This window comes from Falco cherrug, chromosome 8, assembly GCF_023634085.1.
Source record: "Falco cherrug isolate bFalChe1 chromosome 8, bFalChe1.pri, whole genome shotgun sequence".
Classification (NCBI taxonomy): domain Eukaryota; kingdom Metazoa; phylum Chordata; class Aves; order Falconiformes; family Falconidae; genus Falco; species Falco cherrug.
Window position 1 is genome coordinate 57,499,285 of NC_073704.1, and position 24,146 is coordinate 57,523,430.

The 24,146-nt window shown below is 52.1% G+C and overlaps 1 protein-coding gene across 5 annotated transcripts in view; it reads right to left on the reverse strand.

Moving 5' to 3' along the window:
- Nucleotides 1-24,146, reverse strand: part of LARP1 (La ribonucleoprotein 1, translational regulator) — a 43,153-nt gene that overhangs the window by 12,229 nt on the left and 6,778 nt on the right. For 2 of the 5 annotated variants that reach the window (XM_055718947.1, XM_055718946.1), the window contains exons 2-4: nucleotides 19,732-19,782; nucleotides 14,011-14,037; nucleotides 284-345 (exon numbers count right to left, since the gene is read on the reverse strand). In XM_055718947.1, coding sequence (XP_055574922.1) covers nucleotides 284-345; nucleotides 14,011-14,037; nucleotides 19,732-19,782 — 140 coding nt within the window. The remainder of the gene's footprint in view (nucleotides 1-283; nucleotides 346-14,010; nucleotides 14,038-19,731; nucleotides 19,783-24,146) is intronic. The other 3 variants (XM_055718950.1, XM_055718949.1, XM_055718948.1) reach the window with 2 other exon arrangements.

Here is a 24,146-nt window from a genome sequence, read left to right on the forward strand (position 1 = left end):
AGTGCCTCCCTGCAAGATGGAGGTGAAGTCTCCCCTAGCCCAGCTGGGCATAACACCAGCCCAGGCAGCATGCAAAACCACTAAAGTGCCAGAGAGGAGACTTGAAGAATCAGGATGTTCTCCTCCATGCTCTTGCAAGCAGCCAGACCAGCACGTCAACCCCTCCACAACCACGCTTGTGAGGGAAGTGGTCTGCTCACCAGATCCTCAAGATGCTCATGCAGCACTGACAACTGCACCAGAAGCTGGAGGCCAGCAAGGGGGACAGCAGGCGCAGCCTTACCTTGCTTCCCTTCCGCTGTCTCGGGTTGGCAGCCCTCACCACCTTCGCAGGAGTTGTGTGTTCTGCAAGAGGAGGAGAACAAAACTGTTAAAACACAGCTGAGGGTTGTGGAAGTGTTAGCTCTGGAGGGAAGCAAGCCAGCTGCCCCTTCGGCAAAGGGGGTCTAACAGAAAGAGGTGAACGGAGAACGAATAGAACCAGCTTCTGATGTGGGTCTTGAAAGGGCCCCATCAATATCAGAAAAACCTTGATCAATCCAGGTGACCGAGAAATGGACCTTTAACCCCATCCCACCACAGGAAGGCACTCCCTGACTTAGCTCAGCCCTCCCGGCTTGGTCTTGCTAGCCAGGGAGGAGGGGTGGCAAGGGCTTCGGCTCGCTCGGTAGAGCACCATGCAGAACCTGATCTGCTGTTACATACAGCAAAACAAACATGCCCTTGAACAGGCAATGCCCATCACCGCGCCGGTGTGGCTGGCCCTCCCCAGGGAGCAGAGGGCGGCTCTGACGGAGCGACACGCAAGTCTGCGGCACATGGGCGCTGCTCGTCTCGTGCTTCCATCTCCACTGCATCCCAGCACAGGGCAGCAAGTTCACGAGAGGGAACGTACAGACAGAAGGAGCCAGATCCGGGAAGTGTCTAAACTCTACTACAGCCCAAAGCACTTAGGCATTTGAGTGCCTCCGGGGTGCTTTCAGGTATCAGAATGCAACCGCTGGGGTTCATGCCACCATGGACCTCACACAAGACCTGCAGCAAGTCAAGACCTCAGCCTCACCACGACCTGCCTTGGCTCCTGCTCACACACCACCTCCTTACAAGACGACAAAGAAATCTAACTTTTCTCCTTCCCAGGTCTGGCTGCAAGGTCTCCAGAGCAGGAGCGGGCTCACGCAGGGCACACACCGCGTCTAACAGAAGAGCACGCCGCTGCCTAACACAAACCAGCCCCGCAAGAAGGGTCTCCTCCATGGCAGTGGTGCTCTGCAGGGAGAGCAGAGCCCACTAGCCCCTGACCCAAGGGACAGCCCACGCCAGGTGCCACTCACCCAGCAGGAGCCAGTGTTTCTAACTCCACCACTGTCTTTGTTTAAAAGAAAAGCATCCCAAACTGGGGCAGGGGGCGAGGAACAGCGAAGCCTATCTGGGGGTGCCCCAGGAAACACCCTGAATAGCCTACCCAGCTCCACACAAAGCTTGCTTTGATCTCCTGCGTAAGGCAGGACAACTTTGCCTAGATGATCAAAACCAGTCTCCTTCCTAGCCTCAAAATCTGTGATTCATCCTGCTGGTCCAGCCTTGCTCAGAGCTAGAGGCTTTGAAGTGTCAAGGCAGCAGTCAGACATGGCAGGATGGAACCATGTGCGCTCCCTTTCCCCAGTTCCCTTCCCCAAGGCTCCTGTGTAGGGATTTTACCCCCAGGAGAGCCCAAGCTCTCAGCTAGGTCTCCAAATCATCTCCTTTCCCCCCAGGACCTCCACAGCCCCCCTGCACTGCCTGCCCCCGAGCAGCAGCAGTCTCCTGTCTCCCTCATTTATTCCACATGCACCCCACTGAGAATCCTGGCTCCGTGGCACAAAGCTTGCCACAAGGCTTTCTACCTTTCCTGCTAGTGTAGGAAGAGCGAGTGCTTTCAAAACAGGCCCTAAAATCCTCCACTCAACGCCCACAGATGTCACCAACTAAATATAGCTTCAAAAGGCACCAAGCGCTACATACAGCACAAACCCACAGCCAGCCCAACTTCCACAGGTATGGAGCACCCCTGCCTGCTCTGACAGCACTGACATGCCTGGCACCACAGAAAAAAAAATATCTGAACTTGCTCTGCAGGCTGATTAGGCACCGATCTCTCCGGCTGGAGGAGAGCAGGGCTCAGTCTCACCGCAAGCATCCCACCCGGGCACCTGCTCCCACCGCACCGCAGCCTTGGGTCCGCGGCAATGGCATCCAAGCCCTTTTCTCCAGCCGCTTCAGCTCAGGAGCCTCACGGCCATAGATGTTCTTGTGCTTTTTTTGGGACCAGTCATAGAGAGGCCCCCTCACAACCTCTAGCAAAAGGGGATGCAGGGGCACAGGCTGCAGGGGCGGGTGCCACAGACTCCCACCATCTTTGCGGGGGAGGGAGGAAATTGTTTGAAACAAGTTCTGCTGCTTTCCTTATCTGCAAGATAGGAGCAGGGATCCCTTATCTAGCCGAGGTGCTGAGAAGACTAATTAGCATTTGCAGAGTGCTGCAGAAGACAAAACACAAAGCAAAGCGCTGCAGCCTGGCAGGGAGGCTGCTCCAGGGAGTGCAGCCAGGCCAGCACGGTGGCAGGGGCTGCAGGCAGCTCTCACCAGCATGGAAGGAGTCGAGATCTGCAAGTCACGGTGGAGACTGCTCAGACCAAGCCAGGAGACTGTGACTTGTGGACAGACAAACGTAGCATCCACAGAGCCCAGAGCCATGGTGAGCAGAAGCTGTGCATGCCTGGCACCCTCCAGGGCATGCCAGCCCAACCAAGGGCCCCAGCTCCAGCCCAGCAGCAATTCTCCAGTCAAGCTCCTGGACATCAACCCCCAAACTGCTCTTCATGTTCCCTTGCAGAGACTCCAGCAAAGCCAAGCGTCTAAAAAACCCAACGCAACCCACCCAAAACACATTTAAGCTAATTCCATGTGCTCAGGCTTCAGAAGAAAACCCTCCTTGTAAGGACAGCAACACATCTTGTGGTGCACAGCCAACAAGACCCTCTGCAGGAAAATCCTGCTGCCTTTTGTCACTGCATCAACCTGGGAAATAGGGAGCAAGTGGGCGTTGCTCCCCCCCCAGAAGAGCTCAGGACAAGCAGTGCTAGCAAGGGATATTAGATACTGCCCTGGTTGATAGCCGAGACCTTAAAAGCTGCTGACAGATGTCTCAGCCCTCCTGGCATTTCACAGACCTTCTTTTGCATTTATTTGGTGGCAGTAAACAATTTTCAGTTGCACTAGCACTGCATGACCATTCCTCCGACCAAAAATCAGGGCCTCTCCATATGAGGGGACAGACAAACAGCTGCAGTGGGAGCCAGGGCTTTTAGCGGCGTGAGACTGGCAAGGGGACAGCAGGCAGGGAAGGAAGGAGTGGCTTTGCCTGCAGCCACAGAGCAGATGCTGGCACAGCCAGGAACAGAAAAGCAGGTCTTGAATTTTGATCTGCCGCCTGCAGCCAGAACCAGATCATTTGCCCATGGGGTTGCCCAGCCACGAGGAGGTTATTTCTCAGCAACCAAGGGGACGAGGCACAGGTGGGAGCACCACGGCCCCAATGCCAGTATTGCAGCCAAACCCCTCCATGGCCAAGGCACGGTCAAAGCGTTCGCTGGCTTTTGGCACTCGCTCCCCAACACGCCTGGTGAGCGCCAAGAAGGGCAAGGCTGTGCAGACACCCTGTGCTTTCCTTTTGGCCTGCAGCTGGCTGTGGCACAGCAGCCCTTGAGGCGGGAAGCTCACAGGGGAATCCAGGTGAGCAAACTCCTTGTACCTGGAAGGAGAAGAGCCATTGCACAAGGACCACACAGCCAGGGTGACAGCAGCTCCCCCCTAAATGTCCGTGTCGTGTGTGTCCTTCCCCTCCCAAAAGGAACATGTTCCATAGGACCATTGAGCTTGGCCTACAAGACATATTTACTACCTTAGCTGAGAAAATCAAACCCAATGCCTGCCTTTTCTTACATCCAGTGCAGCTTGTAATGGATTTTTAGAGAAGGCAGATGAAGAGGTGGAATACATCTGCAGGGCTGGGCAGAGATCCGGTATTACACAGCAGAAATACCTGCACCTCTAGCAAGAAAGCTGTAGTGCCCACTCCTGGCACAGTACCACTCCTGTGAAAGGTAGACAAAGGCTCAGAGCAACCCAGCACCAGCTGGGACAGTCTCAGAGGGCAGCCCAGGCTCCCAGCAGGAATGCAGAGTCCTCAGCTCCGGCATGCAGTCCGTCCCTGGTCCCTGACACAGCACACCCCTCCTTCCCCGGCAGCCAAGTCAACAGAAAGGAGCCGGCCTGCCCCCAGGCCACTCCAGCCCACAGCCTGGCACCTAGGAGAAACTGCAGATGAAGGCAGTTTTGAAGCCAAGAGCACGGACTTTGTGCTGCAGAGGCTGAGGCAGGGGCGCATGCTCCGCGTTGCAGGTCCTACTGGGGCTGGAAGAGTTGAACTGGTATCCCCAGTTTCCTCAGAGCCCTGGCAGGAGCCCGACAGTGCTGCATAGGACAGCCAGCCATGCATCCAGCACGATCCACTCCGCTACCTGACAGCGTCCAAACAATCCTCCTTCCTTCCCACACTCCATGGGACAGTCCTGGCACACGAGGACCACAGCTCAACCAACACGACAGGACACCTGCTCTGGCAATGCTGTTTCAAGTTCTCTAGGCAAGAACGAGCAAATGCAGCTGGGCCCAGGGTGAGCTGAGCCCTAAATGAGAGGTGGAATAGTGCTCCCATCAAAACGACACGGCAAGAAAAAGTATTGCATTAACCTCCTGAGAAGTAAAATGGGACACCCGGGTATGACAACTTCTGGGAAGAGTAAAGACAGAAAGCATTAGACATCTTAAAGAGAACTACTGCTCGCTCACACTATTTTGTATATCCATGCACATTGTCCAGACAGAGAAAATGAGCTTGGCAATTAGCCATTTCCCCTGGAAAGCGCTAGCTCCTCCAGAGTCTTCCCAGGAGGGCAGGAGAGTCCCTCCTGGGGTACGACACACAGGACAGATGTGGTGGGACAGCACCAACATCCGAAGCAGCTCCCATGAGAAAAAGGGACCCAACAGGCAGCCAGCCACTGCCAAGCCTGCCCAGACCCCACTGTGGCTACATGAATCCCCTTGCTGGCCCCAAAGGAGAGCTCTCGGGAGCCAGCAGAGAACAGCTCCAACAAGGGTGTATCCCCACCTCGCCAACACGAGAAACTCAGGGCACCAAACCTGTGCCTGTCCTTCCTCCAGGCCTCAAGCAAGCTCTCTCCCAGGGCAGTCCGATCCACACAGCAGCAGGGGACACCAATTCAGAGGCTCCCCTGCCCAAGCATGCAAACGCCATGACTTGGAACTTGAGCCTGACCAAGCCATCAGAGGACACAGCTGGTGAACTCTGTGTCCACCATCCCCACACCTTCTCCAGAGGCATTTGCAGGATCAGTCCTGCAGGCCAGCTGTGACCTGCAAGCCAACAACAGCCTTCCTCCTCCCGTCAGAAGCCCACCTGCTGCGGGCAGTGCTGAGTTTTTCTTGTTGGAAGAGGACCCTCCTGAAGTTACATGCAGAGAAGCCCTGAGGGACAGGCAAACACTTTCTGCCCACCTCCTGTGGAGCTGCACCTGTTTCTTCATCAAGATGGAAGCAGTGGGCAACACATCCTTGTTGTAAAGGGGCTGGGAAGCACAGACAGACAGGAGGGGACCTCAGCTTCCCAGGAAGCTATTTGGTAGCACCCCTGCGTGCAGACAGAGGTGTAGACATCCCCAGAGACCAAGGTGCAGCTTCCACCTCTGCCTGTCTCCCGAGGAGCTGCTCCCAGCACCAGCCTCGGCCATGTGTCAGAGCTAATGGCAGACTGAGATGGGAAATGCTTGTCTCTGCAGCTCTGCACACAAGCTGAAAAGCCTGGGATTTATAGCACTACTGCTTGGCAGGCTCACATTTTGCTGAAGACATCAGAAGGTACACAAAACCAGCGAGGTTCTCGGCAAACTGGGCACACAGGCTGCACCTCCTCTAGGTTTGCAACGTTTTACAGCTCTACCTCCCACCAAGTCACAGTCATAACTGGAGGTGTATGCACGGGAGGGGAAATCAAGGGAGCACTGGATGGGAGTTCTCCAGCAGCTTTAAATGAGATGTTATCACAAGGACATCTTCCAGCATAAAGGAGTCAGTGTCTTGACAACAGGGTCTCCCACCCACTCCTGGGGACTACAGACAAGCACAGTTGGCTCCACCACCTCCAGCACACAGTCTCGCAGCTCACACCTGGCAGCACAGCATCTGGCCTTGTTTACAAAGGCAAGAGGGATATCTGCAACACTTCTGCAATATCGTAAGTTTCCTGCACATACAAGAAAAAGTGCAGTAGAATGGGCAAAAGTCAAGACCAAGCAGAAGACGAGATCCGTAAGCTGCATGGCTGAGCAGGATTTGGGCTTGTAAAGCATGTGGGAAGCCTGTTCAGCAGGAGCAAGAGAAGCTGCAGGCACCGTGGCTCAAAGCCTTCCCAGCAATTTTCTGCAGCTCCTCAGCAGGCAGCTCCACCTTAGAAGCCCTACTCTTAACAGCAAAGGAAGCAGGGAGCTGCCTACACTTCTCTGCAATATAAGCTCTGCAACTGCTGCAAAGATCAGTTGCTAAAAATAACTTCAAAAAGGGCATCTGACAGCTCCACAGAGAGCATGAGAATACTCCCACCTGGATGTCCTAGGCAGGCTCCGAGAGCTCGGGAGTTTGTCCTGGAAGAGTGCAAGGAGAAAGGCCAGGGGTACAGGCAGGTTCAATACAGCGTGCCAGGGCAGCACCATCACGGGCTGGGAATGTGGGCACCTGAGCTGCATTCCCAGCTCTTCAAGCCCTCGCATCCCTCAGCAGATAGTCCTAAAGCAGCCCTGGAGCAGGGGGAGGTAAAGCCACTCAAGACACTTGCAGAGCTTGTCTCTCTGCTGACACCACCCCACTGGCAGCGCAGTCCTGCACGGAGACCTTCAGAGCAAGCAGGGACACCGCTCGTAACAGCGCTGGTCACAGGGAGCTGACAAACAGTATTGCTTTTTAAACGCACATAACTGTTACAAGCTCCACACACACAAGTTATCTGCAGGGTCTGACTTATTTTCAGGGCAAATGAGGGGCAGGAAGGACCTGGACTTACCAAAGATACATAGCCATCCTCCCTGCAGCCTCCCAGTCCAAGACAGAAACTTTCAACTTGTGGCCAAGCTACGCTCCAGAAGGAGCGGGTTCAGAAACGCCGACGGGCATTTCTAACGTTAACGGCATCAGGGAGGGCACTGCGGGTTCCTCCTGGCACCGACGGCTGCTATTACAAGGCAGCAAATGAACTCTCTCAAGGGCGAGTGACATCTTTCCACTGCCTTTTCAAGCAATGCTTTTCCCTGAAGAGGATTTCTAGGAAACTTTTGACACACTACCCATGCTCACACCACCACGCTGACAACCCCCCCCCTCCCCCCGAGATGCCAGGTTCATGCGGAATGAGGCTGCACAGGACCCCACCCCCCCCCAGGTTCCTAAAGGAAACTGAGCCCTAAACTAAGGGGTCTCTGCTGGGAAGCCAGTGGTTCCCAGATCCCAGGAGACACTGCACTGGGGACACAGCCAAGGTCACCCAGCCGACCACACTCCAGAAACTGTCAAAATGAGAAAGCCGGGTTAGATCAGGCCCCCATTAGTTGCTGAGCCACCCTGCTTTCCCTGCGCAGGGAGAAAGGCACCCGTCGCCCCACCATCCCTGCAGAAGAGGCTGTTCCAGCACCAGCGCCTGACCCAGGCTGTCTGGTGCAGACAAGTCTCCAGCCAGCAGAGCATTTTCTTCTGCCATCACAGAAGAGAGAAAAGCAGCCTCCAAGGACACCTGCAAACACTCTGTCAGGTTAAAAGGTTCGGGGAGAGGGGTGGGAAAAGCCAGCAGCGCTCCCAGGCAAACACGGCGTCAGTGTGTCACGGGTGGGCTGGGGCCCCTGAGAAAAGGCACAAGTTGATCCAGCTGCCGCTCAGGGTGGCAAGGCACAGCAAGGACACCTCGGTGCTGGGAGAGGAGGGCAGCCGAGGCAAGGCTGCACCGACCTGGGGCATGCAGGCGGGCCAAATCGTGGAGGAGCCAGAGGGTCAGGCCCTCCTCCAAGCTGGCTTGGAGACCAGCTAATAGTTCATGACCTAAGGTTAAAAAAAAAAAAAAAAAAAAAAAAAAATCAGTGGTGAGGGAGGGAAGGGTGACCCGAGCAGGAACTACAGGACCAGGACGGCAAGGACAGACGCACAAGGCATGGCAGGACTCAACTTTTAAAACGCAGCAAAAAAAACCCCAAGCCACTCACCTTTAGGGGCAAGCAATTTGCAAATTAAAAGAGGGTGTCCACCCTCCAGGAGGGACCAGGAGCAGCTTCCTCCACTCCTGCTTACCTCTGCTGCACCGCTCTGCCTGTTCTGCCAGGCTCTAATGAAAAGCTAGTTAACAGTTAATTATTACCCATTCAGACACACGATCCCCTACTCTGACCAACTGCTGGCCGGGAGGGATAAGACAGTCACGTGACGCAAAAATCCCAGCCTTATGAAAGCACGAGCAACTATATTTAGTTGGAAAAAACGATGACCTAGTGAGCCCGCCCCTCCCTGGCCCCCCCTTGGAGGAGCAGACCTGCCACGTCCGGAGATCCTACTTCCACAGCACCCGGACAGTCCCTCATCCAGGCAGGAGTTGTGACACCGAGATGGGGATGCCCAGCACGGAGCGAGCCCGGTGTATGTGCACATGCACAGGCTGTCCTGGGGGGCCAGCCCAGCGTGCAACCTGGGCCAGGGGGACCTTCCCTCCCTATCCTCAGTGCTGTGTGGCAGGTCACCTTGTCAGCCACAAAAGCTGATAAGCACCACGAGCAACAAACAGGGCCCAGCCCAAGGTCCTGGACCTTATCTTGAAAGCAGGAGGCACACTGGGAACCTGACCAGTGGCATTCAGCAGTGATGCTTCAGCTACTGGCCTCTGCACACCCAGGGCTGGCGATGCCGAGAGCTGGTGACTGAGTTTGCCTCACTTGGGTCAGCGCACCCCTCTCTCCGCAGGGTAGCTGGGCGACCGAGACAGACACAGCCATGCCGAGAACAGAGAGGGAGCAGAGGCAGCCGTGTAGCAGTCACATATGGATGCCGCTGCTGCAGAGAAGGTCCCGTATAAAAGCTGTGTGGCAATAAAAGCCAAAAGCATCACCCGCTCCCTCTCCCACTGCAGTGGAAAAGCTTCCAAGGAGAAGGAAAAAAAAGCCAGAGGACCAGACATCATTAATCTCTTGTCATCAGCAGAGGGGTGCTCTCCGCCCGCATCCCGCTGGGGCTGATGAGACAGCACAACCAGCAGTGCCCGTAGCATGAGCGAGAAGTCACCACATTGCTGCTCAACCCAGGGCATCACACTGACGTGATCCCTTTAATGGCCATCAGCCTCTTGTGCAGCTGCATCTGGGGACTTGGAAGCTGACAAAACCCTTCCTGGGAAGCATCTGGTATGTCTCACTGTAAATATTTAACAACGAAGAGACAGGAACTGAGAGCCAAGCGCCTGCCGTGAGACCCTCCAGCTCTTGAGCATTTGCACTGTCTAGGAGGGAGCTGTGCAGCTCCCACTGCCCATGCCAGTGGAGGGGGCGAGGGGTCACACAAGGCAAAGGTGCAAATTCTGCACAAAACGTGCCTGCGGAAAAACTGTCATCTCAAAGGGGAGCCAGAGACTGGGTTTCTAGAAAGGAGACCGTGATGTAATTTAAGTAACATCATTCCTAGTTGATCCCTACTGTGATTCCTGTACCCGACGCTGGGTACTTCTACAGGACCAGCGTGTCCCCTCTCAGTGGCCACCTGCAAAGCAACAGCTAGACCTTGCCCTCAAAGCCTGCACCAGGTCAGCTGCAAACCTGCCTCCCTGCATGCATGTAACAAAAGGAGACTGAGCAGCAGCTCAGCTTGCGAGGCCAAGGAAGACAAAGCCACCACCAGGCAGAAATCCAGCCCCATCTCTTGGGGCAGGGGAAAGCAACAGCGATTTGGTGGTAGGACCAGATGCAGCAAACATTCCCAGGAATTTCAGGAGGCCAGACCTAGATCACCCACGAACCAGGGTGTCTCTGGAAACAAGCTGAGGAAATCCTACAGTCCTGTAACCACCTGGATTAAACTAATCATAGGTATGGGGGCTTCCTCCTGGTGGCAAATCCAGTGCATTTAACCCACGACAACAACAAGGCAGCCAAATATCCTTGCAACCTTTGAGAGCAGGCAGAAAGGCTCCTTTTTTGCTACTTAAGGATTACCGTACCTCAGCCAAGCAGATTTCAAGGCAGACTCTCCAAGCACAAGATACAACATCCTCACCTATGTCCCCCCACCTTAAGCTAGACTCGGGGAAATTCAAGATTCTTCCTAAAGAGCTTGAAATAACAAATGCTGCCAACTTCCTTCCTGAGTGCACAATCATGTGGATCCTGCTACATAAACCACTCCCTCTAGTCCAGTTAATTCCAGTGCTACAGGTGGCTGCCTCCTCTGCCTCGATACACAGCATAGGAGTAAAACCACCCTTATCAGTGAGCCTTCAGAAATACTCAGCTACAAAAAGAGTACAACACAGCACTTTCTCTCCTAATTTAAAGATCCATCTCCCCTCCTTTTCTTTATAAAGGATTAAAAGCTGCTTCCTTGCAGTGGGAGCATTACCCACATCTCTCTACGAAAAACTTCATAGTGTTTAACTCAAGAAAGATAATCTCAGCCACTGCTGACAGTTCTCCAAAATGATCAGCTCAGGGTGCAGCAGAAGATTAATAAAAAAGCCATCAGGAATAGCAAGACCAAGACAGAGCATCACTTGCTGCTCTGCTGAATACTAGCACATCCACAACTGCACCCTGCTGTCAACTCTGGTCTCTGCATTTCAACAAGGGCACAGCAGTGTTACAGATGCACAGAGAAAAGCAATTAAATCACCCAGAGGCAGCCCCTTAAGAGGTGAGACTAAAAAGGCAGGGATCCCCCCACCACTGCGAGGAGGAGGGCTGGCTGCAGAGTACGATGCCAGGAGGGCACAGGAACAGCACACAAAGCTAGCAGGAGGCCAATTTAAAGCAAGCAAAAGTACTTCCTTAAATAGCAGGCAGCAAACTTCAGCACTCCATGTGGCAGCAAGTCCTGGGAGATGGACAGCATCGGCAGCCTCACAGAGGGTAGGGGTTCACAGCCAATGCATCCACAGGGGTCTGGGTGGAGATGTGCCCTCACAGCCCTCCTTTAACAGCAGAAGTAGGGAAGATGAGAGTCCGTCCCTCTGCTCCGCCACCACACTGCCAAGCCCAGCCCCGCATCACTCAAGTGCACTGAAGTCCCCCAGCTTTCCACCTGAACTCCGGATCACAAGCTTTGAAGTGGCTTCTTCTGAAAAGCACCCTACAGCTGCCAAATCCTAGTCGCTGGATGTGGGAGAGGACAGAGGAACTGCTGTGCTAGACAAGAAGGAAAGTCAGTCGCCTCTCTCCGAGAACAGCTTTATTTCCAAATGCTGTTAGGTAACCAGGACACAAACACTGCTGCCCTTCCACCTCCATAGTGCTTGCATGTGACACCGGGTTGAGGGCAGAACGCCTCCAGCATCCATACGCTAACAAGCAGGAACACGCTTTGGGGCACGCTACAGCTACTGTGCCTACAAAATGGCCAATTTTTGGCTCAGGCTCCCCACCTATGCAAGTCCCAACCCTGTTACCGAAAACTCAGCATCCTCCGCCACTGTGCCAACTACTTCCTGGGGTGGAAGAACAATGCACCTCTCACCGAGGGGGGAAAACAGCCACACAGACCCACTGGGCGTTACAAGCTTAACCTTAAAGTATAGGCACTGACATAGATACAGTAGTCCTGGTGCTTTGCAGTAACAGGCTTGAGCAAATTAACTCATTAAACAACCTCAGCAACAAAAGGGAGGTGAAGGAGTCAAATCCAACAGGCTCAGGAGTGTACAACTACTCTGATGCTAGCAGCAAGCCTGCCACCCACCACCAGTGGTGCTACCCTGCCTTCACCTGCTGCCTTCACACTTCACTGTGTTTTATCAGGGCTTCCAGATAAACTTAGTGCATGGGAAAAAAAAACAAGGTACCAGCTTTAAGGCTACTCTGGAGAAGGTATGAGAAAGGACTGTGCAGTGCCCTGAGCAGCTGCTATTAAGAGGAATCCTGTTTAAGCTTTCACTTATCTTCCTATAATTACAGAATTGTAAAAAAACCCCAAGCTCTGTAGGTAATGTTTTCTGCAACGCTATTGACACGTAACAAGCACTTACTGAAATGCTATCATCTGCTGCAGACACACTCATGCCCCACCCTGGAGGCAGCTGCAAAGGTCCCCAACCAGCCAGAGAACACAGGATGGAGTTGTGCCAACCAAAGGACATCTCCGAGTCTGCAGCTCAGACAGACAAAACCCAACACCCGATGAAGGCAGATCTTCAGCAGGGTGGAGAAAAGCCTCTTACTAACTCAACACATGGAAATACATCTTTGCTCCTTCAAAATGAGTCTTACTGTTTCGTTCTCACACACGTTCTGAAAGCAAGAAAAATCATGGAAGACAAATGGAAATGGACTGGCTTACTACTTGGGTTACTTCTCCAACACCATAGAGGCATCTTCTGCAAGTGGATCTAGTTCTACACCACAGCTTTGTTTGCTGGCTAGAGCTCTGGAAACACATACATACACATGACTTCCAGCCCTCTGTTCAGTTCGTGAAGTCAAATTACACTGTCTCCAAAGTGACATCACACCGCTTAAAACCAGTGAGTTATTTTTACTGAAATCAGCTCTAAGACAATGGAGTAGATTTCCACACTTCCAAATCCTGATGATGCAACGTCTCCACAATCAGCAGCGATTTATCCTCACACTATCACGTCAACTCAAAGATGCAGGTAGGAGGTGGACACAGTGACGTGCCTAAGACTGCACAAGGCCAAGCCAAGCACTGAGCCCCATTCCCAGTGCCTCTGCTATGGGCGATCTCCACAAGGCACTACAGCTCTGAGACATCAGGACCTTACTGACTGGTCTTGGTATCACTGGGGAAAGCATAAACCTTTCCTTCACTCTTAGCACTTCAACATCAACCTGGACAAAGGGCTCCCGGCAGTTTGGGAAAGGCAAGAATTGATATAATCAGTGAATCCTCTTAAAAACTACATCCTCTTCCTGATTTGGGACCTGCATCCAGAGCAGCATCCCCTCCCTCCCTCCCTCGTGCCCCAATCCACTTCTACATGGTCCCTCCTAGCAAGGCTGCATGTATTACTGGGGCCAGGAAGTTTTCATCGGTCTTACATTCTGTGTCGCTGTCAGTGCATCTCAGCTGTCATTAACATCGACACTCAGCAGCAACACACAGACTAAACAAGCCAAGAGGCAAGTCTGCATCTTTTCGAAGTATTGCAAATTCAACTGTACACTTTCAGGCTCACGGACATCAAGCTGTATACAACTAACCTACAGACCAACAGCTGCAATTCCAAGTTACATTTGCATCGTCACACACTGATGCTTTCAGTTACCTGTGAAGATCAAGATGTGCAAGTTCCCAAATTCTTTGACTCTGGACACTCAAATTTGCCATGCTACAATGTACAGGAAGAAGGTAACCTTCTAGCAGTTGCAGTCACCACTACATGAAAGCATAAAATGTGCCACTGCCATACAAGAATGGCCAAATATTTAGAGGGGCTTTTCTGGTTTGGGTTCTTTTTGAGGAATTTTTTTTTGTTTACGTTTTTGCATGGTTTGGATTTTTTGCTTTTTAAATTACTGTGTGTTGCAAATTCTTGTACCAGTCTTCTAATCTGGTTAGCGCTGACTCTGCAGAAAGAGAAATGCAGGGAAGGCATAGGAGAGGGAGGTTTGAAGAACTCCATTTTTCATTAATACATACCAGACTGGCCGTCAGTTGGAAATATATCTGTAAAAGAAAAAAAAAAAAAGACAAAAATCAGTATTGATTGCAGCTGGAGCGCGAATCATATTTGAAAGGTCCCTCCTCTCTTACTCGTTTGCTTTAGCTAAACAGAGGAAGTATTTTCTTAGTGTCCGAAGTTAAACATCAATCCAGCTTGGAACCCACCTCAATTCAACCACTTACTGCAAGAAAGATTTTGAAGGAGTCTGTGTTTACCTGAATGTATTGCTCTCAATGAACAACTTTCTACATTGGCTTCTAATAGCAGTGAGCAATAGAGCTTGTTGACACGTACAAAGATCCAGACAGTGAGCTAGCTGGTGGCATCCCCACGCTCCCCCTGGCCAGCATTACCAAATGGAAACCTGCAGAAAGCATCTAACACCGTGACCGGCCAGGAAGCACAGGTGGCAGCCAAAGCAAAAGCAAAGTGAGCATTTTCCTGATGGCTCTTGGGTTTCACAGCTACAAGGGACATCAACAGCCAATGCCCAGCTCCAACACAACACCTATACCAGAGAACAGGCAGAAGCAGGCACCCATCACCCAAATTGACACCCAGTTCCTTGGCACATCACACACCACCCCAGGCAGATGCCTTCCCCTTCCCATCTCAGGTGGCTCTGCCATCAAGCACAGCCCGTTGTGCACAGCTGCCCGAGTCTAGAGGGGTTCAGATCCCAAAACAGATTACTCAGCCTTCCCACCCCCCCAAGCTCTTTCCAGTCAGAGGTACAGGTCCTTCTCCTGAAGGACCCTATTTATTGCTGGGAAGATGTTTACTCAAGCAGCTGGAAGGATCAGATGAAAGTTTTATTCTTTTGAGGAGCATGCAGGACAGATGTCAAGAAACCCCATTGATAAAAGCTGCCCCAGAACCCATGAAAACAGCATGTTTGAGAGATCAATACACTTTCTCCTCCAAGGAACTTGGAAGAAGAAGGCTGCCAGCAAGGCAAGGTCCTCCTAGGACAGGGGCAGGCCCCTAGCTCCTGCTTATCAGCTACCCCAAACACACAGTCAGCTGGGAAGTCACAAGAGTTGCAGCAAGGACTACTCCCTGGACAGGGCAATGGCCTCTGGCCTGGGCTCAACCAATGCAGAAACAGTAAAAGCACGCCTCTACCAAAGGAACTCCTATTGCTCTACCTTTGATGGTGCACCACGTTCAAAGCATCCTGAGGCAGGAATGCTTTCCTCCCATGTAAGAGCAGCAGAAGCAGAAGGACCAAAAAAAATCCCCACCAATCCCAAAAGACCTGGTTTTTTTGGTGAGAACACCAAAATCTCTGCTGTTACACAGGGTTATGGTCTGTGGCCATGCTGAAGGCACAAGTTCAGGGAAAACCCAACACATACACAAAAGCCTCCAAGCACCAGTCTGGATCTGGCACATCCATAACACGCAGACTGCATGTTCTATTGCAGTCCTCCACCATATCACCCAAGTGCATCTAAACATCTCTTATTTCTGTGATCATTGCTGACAAGGTCAGGCTCCTACAACAGCAAGCAGAGACACTCTGTACTTGATCTAACAGGTCCCAAACGAGAGGAAATTTCTGCATTTCCCTACTAGAGCAACTCCTAGACAGCTTCTCCACAGCTGAACAAGGTGGAAGCACTGGTTTCGACCAGCTAGCTCTACTGGCTATTACCAAAGACCAAAATAAAATAACAATGCTACTACAATGGCTGAGGAAAGGAACTCCTTTGTGCCAGCCAAGAACTACCAGCCTTGACAACCCTTGCTATACTCCACCAGGTGCAGTTCTCCAGTTTGCATTCGTGCTAGGCTGTCCAGCCAGCTCCTCATCAAACACACACCACAGCCTGGCCAGCCATCTGCACGACCAGCCATCCACAAGAGGTCCAGGCTACCCACTTCTAGAAACCACAACTGCCACCAGATCGTGTAGTAACTGCAGGTGACCCCCTAGGGATGTCTCCCAGCAGTCATGCCACTGCTGCAACTCCAAGCTTGCACTGCCCTCAAGGCCTCTGCTCAGCTCACCGCTATATTCCCCACTGCCTCGTCCAGCCCTAGAGATGCGCAAAAAGGTTCTCCTGGCTTCTTTGAGCTCAGCCACAACCCAACAGCAGATCTGCCGCCACATTTACTAGAAAAGCAGTGGAAACTCCTCAGTGGCTTAGGTCAGTAGAAAGCAAGGACCACACATGATGGCCAGGGGCAGATATTGCTCACATTCACCTCGAGGTCTGCCAATACAACTCCTGTTGAGGAAGAACACGTGCCTCCAATCCTCAGTCCTCTCGTCTGGGAGAGACTGAGCTTGTCCAACTCATTACACCTATAAATAATACAGATTTGACTCCAGGCTCTTCACAGCAGAGACCCAGAGCACTGGGTTTGCAGGCAGCACAGAGCAGTCAGTCTGCAGGACTTGCTCTTCTGAAAAGCACGGTTGCTGGGAGGACACGTATCAGGCAGGGCTGGTCAGGGACTGCCAGGCACAACAACCCTTTGGGACACCTTCTTCCCTTGCAAGCACAAGTGACTAGATTAGAAATTAGCCTGCCAATTAAGGGCAGCACCTGTGGTGCCCAAGAGAGGTCTAAATCAGGCAGCACTTTCTTTTTCCCAGAAAGCCATGTCAGGGAAGGAGGCAGAAATGCATGTGGCTGGCAGGGCAAAGAGAAACCCCTAGGGCTGCTCTCCAAGGAGCCCGTTCAGTACACTGCAGGATGTCTGTCCAGGTCAGCTCCCTTCCCAGCACTCCCAAGGCAAAAAAAAAAAAAAAAAAAAAAAAAAATCAAACACCAAGGACCCAGGGACAGAGACCAGGCTGTGATTTTGATCAAAGTCCCAACACAGAAAGCCAAAGCCAGCAAACCAGCCCCACTGATTCCTCCCACCACACACACTGCTTTCCCACCTGCTTCCCCCCAAGGGACCCTGATGCCAGGTATCCTGACAGAGGCCAGATGCTGCAGAGGATGATGCTTCACAGCTGCTCTTCACCACCTGACCATCCACCTGCCGGCAGCAGGCACTCCCTATGTGGGAGCCAGGCTGCTCTGCCCTTGCCTGCATGCCACCACCCAGCCAAGTCCAGCCTGCTGAGCTGGACCAATACGGAATAGCCCCCAGGCAGCCAAATGTGAAGGAGCAAGAAGTAACAATACCGCCATGCAAGCAAGGAAGACCCGTGAAATTTGGGCCCTGTGGTCTCACGTTTCTTTCCCCTTCTTGCATGCAGACACTTTGTTCCTCAGCATGGGCCCAAAACCAGAAAGACTTGGCATCTAAACAGAGGGATTCTGATCACCACAGGAACCAGTGATCTCTTCATTGTAGCACCAGTCTCTGCCTGGTCTGGTCTGGCAGAGACTGGTGCTACAATGAAGAGATCACTGGTTCCTGTGGTGATCAGAATCCCTCTGTTTAGATGAAGATCCCAAGCCCTTTAACATCCTCCTCAGCTCTGTAGGTTATCCCTACAGCCTGCAACATCTCAGCAGAAAACACATTTCATGAATCTCCCTGTTATCAGTAAAGTGGGGTGGAGGAAGAAGCGAGCAGGAGGAGGTCAAGGGTGCATGCTGCAGCTGGCAGGAGGTCGGGACGGGCGCAGAGCATCCCTTTCAGGACTGTCACGTGAGGGTGCAGACACAGTACAGAGGTGCTTGCTCTGAAAACCAATACCCGGACTTGCTGCACAAAAACCCCAGGAGACACGAGTAAATTGAGGGCAGTCGTCCTCATTTTAGGTTGTGCTGGGGGGTGGATACAGATTCCCAATTTTTGCCTGATGGTATTTTTATATGGAGAAGACTGTATGCTAAAATGGGGCATTTAAAGAGAAAAGCTGATGCATCCACACACACAACCCCTCCCCAGGGGCTACCTGGCCACCATTGCTATTCAGGTATCTGGGACAGGTCCAGAAAGGCTACCCCATTTGTGAGCCCTCATCTCCCCTCCGCTGCTCCCCCCACTCACTGCAGAAGCACGCTGCCAACCCGGCTCCTCCACCAGCCACGCTCCAGTGCCAAATCCAGACACCCTCACTGGAAGCCTGCCTTCTTCCTGCTCAGGGGCTACAGCTGGGAAGGGACCTCCACCACCACCTACTGCCTGTCCCCAGTCCCCCTACCAGCAGCTGCACCCCTTTTCCGCCACAGACGCTGCTTCTTCCCAGCAGGGCCCAAGAGGCAGTGGCTGAAGAGCAGCTCATTAGCCCTGACGCAAGAGAAATGCTGACTCGTTATTACAGCAACCCGCAGCCGTAACTGCCAAGAGGGGCAGCAAGGCTGCAGGCAGCGTGCCAGCAAGAACTAGCTCCCTGCACCCCACCGGCCCCCACACCTGCAATTAACCTTCTGGCTCTCCACACCTGGGGGGGAAAAGCAACCTCAGTGTGCTTTGCACCACCAGCCAGTAGCCAAAGCACGCTGACTGGTACCGGTGTGCTGCTCCTCTGCATGCACAGGTACGAGCACACATGATAGCACGCTCTACAGCAGCTCCCAGCGGGACATGGGGCTCACCCACACTGCCACTGCTACAGAAAGACACCAGCTGATTTGTTCCGGCTTTTGACCCATGCAGTTGTAATTAAATCATCCTCCACATTTTGCAGACAAAAAGACTCGGACGTCAGCAAAAAAATGACCTCTCCAAGGTCATGCGGGGACTCAGCAGCAGAGACGTGACCAGAACTTGGTTGCAATGGCTCGAAAGCTGCAGGGCTGCACTGGCTGCCCAGGAGAGAGACAGGGAAGGGAAATGCTGGTGGACGGCAGGATTGCTGGGGTTCTCTCCTCCTAACCTGACCTGCCACCCAGCAGGGACGATTCAGTTCTGCTTCCCTGGCTATGAGGGCAATCCTCCCAGTGCAAAAGCACAGGCGGGAAAAAAGTCCAAATTACATAGTCCAGCATCTGCTGCAAAGAGACCAGTGCTGCTTGAATCTCCTCTCCATCCCCAGGCAACATTGCAGCTCAAATCTCTATCACCTGGCTCCCCCTCAGAGGCCGAGGCAGTGCCTGCACAGGTTCCCGAGACAGTTACAGGCCTCTTCAAAGCAACATTCAGCAGAGAAGGGGGTGAGGTCTGTTAGGAAAAAGTAGCAAAGCCAGAAACCCCAAACCCAAAGATTAGCATGGCCAATTAAGTCCCTCCTGAGATCTTGCTTGCTTCCTGCTCCCTCCTTCGTTACCTGTCAAGCAGGCTCAGGGAGGGTCCAGCTCTCAGTCACGCAGATCTTCCCAACCCTCCCCAGCTTCCAGGTCCAGCCAAATGCCTCCCATGCCTCTTACCAATGCTCAGCTACTGTAACAAGAAGGATCTTTACCCCCTTCAAAGAGAAGCTGAACTTTGAGACAGATGGATCAACCCCAAGCTGATGGTTAGGTCCCAAGACACCAGTAAGGTCCGTGCAAGAAAAAGAACTACAGAAGCTTTCATGAGCTTCCAGATCAGTTTCTCTGCAAGGGTATCCAGACCACCAGACCCGCATACGTGGTTTTCCGCTCTCCATCCAGAGGAGACACATGGTTCCTTCCCTGACACCACCATCACCTACACTGGCTGAAAAGCTGCAGCCAGTGTGAGCTCTAACATCAATTTCCCACAAACCACATGGAAACAAATGCTTGAAATAGGTTTTCAGTGTATATACAGCTGTGGTTTTGGTGAAGCTCAGCTGGGGTGCCCCTGCTAACTTCACGTACTTGAAAAGGGATGAAGACTTCCAGCATCACCAAGGTGCAAGAGGAACACCCCTGGAACAAAAAAATAATATCACCCACTCCAAAATATGAGCATTATCTGTCCAAGATAGCTCCCTAGCTTTAACTTCATACCACACACTAAACCGAACCAGTACCTTAATGCTGACATCCAGTCTCTTCTGGACAGAAGGGGAAAAGAGCTGACCGAGCAGCAGTCACACGGTCACCGGTGGGATCAGCACTGCGCCCAGCAAAAGCACCTTTCAGACATCCACTTGAAAGAGAGTCCAGGTCTCTTCTCCAAGCACCAGAGATGCCAGTGGGGTTCTGGGGAACGCATCTGGTCAGCCTGACCAGAAAAAACAAGAGCTCTCCAAACAGACAGTCCTGCGAATCCAACACTCACACATGCGTAGGCACACAAGGAATAACTATAAGGTCACGGCTGTTTTTTCTCCCATCCACTTATCAGTGCTTGCACTGGAGAGAACAAACACTGGGTGTTCTCTCCCATTAACCCCTTCCCCACCACCTCCAAAATGGAGAAGCAGCAAAGCACTGCCACTCCAAGTACGAGTCCTAACACTCCTACTCATGCACCCAACAAAAAGCTACAGATAAAGTACAGGGCACCTTAAAGATGCTTGATTACTTTTCCCACGAAGCAGCTGGTGACCCAGCTCTCTGCCTCCCATCCTTTAATCACCAGTAAACCCGAAGCAACACTGCTGGAAGTCTCCAGCTTTCCAGGAGACCAACCCCACATGAATCTGGGCCCGACGATCACACCCTCCCCAAACTGTTCTTTAAGCTACTGGATACTGAACAGGCACTACAACTGCAGGCATGATCAAGCAAATTCAGCGTATCTCAGAGACTCATGTTGAAATACAGGAACCATTTTGGTGCAGCCCAGAAGCCAACTGGATCCCACGCTGTGGCAACGAATACAGGATGGCATTTCCCTCTGACCAGGCTATTGCACACCACGCTGCAACACGCTCTCCTGCGTGCAGTTAAGGGCAGGCAGTGTCAGACACCACAGCAAAGCTCTGCCTAAGGACAGTTCAATAAGCAGTGGGCAGGACAGATCCTTCTCCCTACAGAGGGGGATCCATTACGTAGCCAGAAATCATCTCTCCATGAAAGAGGATCCCCCCACCTCCTCAAAAACACCAGTATCATGGGTATGCCCCATAAGATGGCGGGGGGTGCCATAAATCCTTGTGGAAACCCCAGGAACTAAACATTGCAAGGCTCTCTCCACCTTAGGGCTGCGGGCAGAGCACCAAGCAGGGGATCTGTAGGATACACAAGGCAGCACAGTGAAGACAACATAATTAAATCTCTTAACTGAATTAGAAATCATCAGGCTCACAGTCTGAGATGTTCTCCCCCTCCCATCCGAGCTATCTGGTTGGTTTTAATCAAACACACAGCTTTTCCAATCACCCTCCAACTCCATCCTTGCTTGGTTCCACTTCTCTGATGGCAGTTCGATCAACTCAGATGTCGGCTCCAACTGAAGTTAAAGAGGGTTGTCTGTCTTGTCTGCTATGTCTCTTCCAAATCATCTTCACAGTTGTACTTACAGGTTTAATTTTACATTTTAAAAACATGGGTCACTTAGAGCAAATTCCTCCCTGCACAGCATGCAAATGTCACATCTGTCACCCTCTGATTAAAAAAAAAAGGGGGGGGAGCTAGAAGAGCTCACCTGAGATTGATTGGGAAGTCAAATCACTCCCCCTTTTGTTCAGCTCAGCGCAAGACCCTCCGCAGCGGCAGAGGGTTTCTGAGCACTCAGAAGATGCGTTAGGTCATATTAGGTATTCCCCCAAGCTCTCAAGGTTTAGCTGGGAGTTGGGAAGTGAAATTTAATATGATTACAGCCAGTAAAGTCTCATGCTTTGTCATCTGAGCACATGATGCAGACACCTTTGTGATTCGCTTTTCTGTCCTGTTAGGTGGGATCTCATGCATAAATATCCCATCGCTTGCGCTTCAGTCAGGGTAAAACCTCCCATCGACGTTTTTGGGATGCCTATCTCCACATTTCAACATCTGCTCCTACAGTCACATATTCTCGGCATCATGTACACTGATGTCACTCTTCACACTTAATTCTTGGCTCTCTTTTCACCTTTACTTGCCCCTTATACAACCTTGTGACTAACTCGCCAAGGTGAGCCCGTGTGGAGGTACACAGGTAGCGTGAAGTGCTTCAGTCACTCCCTTAAATATCTTTTTGTGCTAGATGAGGCCAAGAGCATTGTTACTTGTTACTATGTTCTTTATTTTCAGTAGGCTTGTGCTGTGAGAGCTGACACAGACATTGCTCCTGAGCTATGTGGACTCTGTGACTGTTTGGAAGGGCTACAGTTAAGGTATAAAGTCCTCGTACTGAGAATCCCAGGTGTCTTGCAGAAATAAACTCACTGCTGCTTTTGCAACATTTAATACATAAAAATGGGAGATCTGACCTTGGAGAATCTAAATAAATTAATTTCCTGTAGTCTGAAGTGAAGTGAACGTTGGCTTATCAAACATTTGAGTGTTGATTATTAGCCACAAGTTCTTACTACTTCATTCCATCACTAGCTTCATCATTTGTAAGGGCGCAAACCAGATAGTCTGGTAACTAACATTTGATAAATTAATAATCACTCATTTACACCACTGACCAGAAGCTTCCAAAAGCACAGTTATAAAGAAGGGGGAAGGAAAAAAAAAAAAAATAAAATAGTGATTTAGTGTGAAGGCTGAATATATATTACAAACAACCTGCTTAGAGACAGGGCTAAGTATTCAGCAACGCACCCACTTTCTGGCAGCACCTCCGAGTTACCAGGCAGGTAAGACACTAATCTCCCCACACACCTTTTCTCTTACTTTCCCATCAACAAAACACTACCCTTTCCTCATTTTTGTGGCTTTTCCAATTTCATACTTGTTTCCCCACATATTTAGTCAGGAAAAACTCACCTCCTCCGTGTTTCAGACTTCTTAAAACCTAATGTATTTAGCCCTGAAAACCCTCCGTTCCCATGATGTGTGCATCCAATAGGCGAGTCAGAAAAGTCAAATGACTGGGAGGAAAGGAGAAGGAGATAAGCAGCCCCCCCGCCCCGCGCCCTCCGCCCAGCTGGCAGATCCCTTCCAGCGCGCAGCCATGCCCTGCAGACTGCAGAGTCACCCTGCAGGAGCACGGCACACGCCACCGCTCAGCTGGAAAAACGTGCTCAGCAGTGTGCTGGGAAGGGACTGCTTCCTCCTGCCACCCCCCAGCCACTGGGGCTGCACCCCCACAGCACCTGGGCAGGGGTGTGTGGAGCAGCACCAGGGTCCCAAGTGTCACCCCCCGGGCAGGAAGGGCACAGGACATTTCTGCCCCCCGCCCCCAGCCTCCCAGTCGTGGTGTAACTCTGGCTCATGCGTCAAGGACACATGAGGTTCACAAGCCCCATCCAAGCCCCTGTTTCTCCCCATTGCCCGCCCCCCCGGCCCCCAACTACTGCTCTCATCGCCAAGAAGTAACACCGCGGAGCATCAGGGATGCTCGCCCGCCTCCACCTTCCTCGCAGGGCAGGGATACCCTCCTGGGTGCCATCAGAGCCTAGGGCCACTTTGGGGAGCTGGCGAAGCACCTGTGGGCAAGTGGCCAGGTGACAGGCCAGCTCTGCCTGCTAAAGCAGCAGGTTGCAGACCTGTTTCCAGCCACTTCAAGGGGTGCCCGGCAGGAAGCGAACGTGCTTCCCGGGAGTGCAGGTCAGGGCAAGCTGCGCCCGCCAGCACGTTGTGCGTGCCACACATGCTCCGGAGGAAACCGGAGTGCCATTTTCTAGATCAAACAAACAAAGGACACGTGTGTCACCTCTGAGTGTCACCAGAACCAGCACTGACAGACCTCAGTCACACCAACAGCCACCTTCACTGGCCATTTCTAAAGCAAAAAGAGGCTTCCACCTGACCCGTCGTGCCAGAGCATCCAACCCAGCCAGGGCCACCACGGTCTCCTCCCACACACTGTAAACCCCAACCTATCCACTGCAAAGATCTCTACCAAACCTTCCGACTTGTGACCATGTAAAGGAACTGAATGACTCAAAAAAAAAAAATTAAAAAAAAAAAATCACAACCACCGCAGAGTGCTGAAGCAAACTGCCTGCTGCATGTTCCCGTACCATACTGCAACACACGGGAGTGTCGAGGCAAGCCGCTACTCCTAAGTCAGCTTTCCTCCAGAAGGACACTGAAGGTAAACCACTGATAATGCAGGTATTAGATCAAGCCAATTCACAGTCCTCCCTCCCTCCCTCTCCTTGCATGCCACAGCAGAATATCCCCCACCACATGTAGCTTTAACACTGCAGGAAGAGCTCCTGATCCTGGCAAAATCCATAGCAAGTATCACA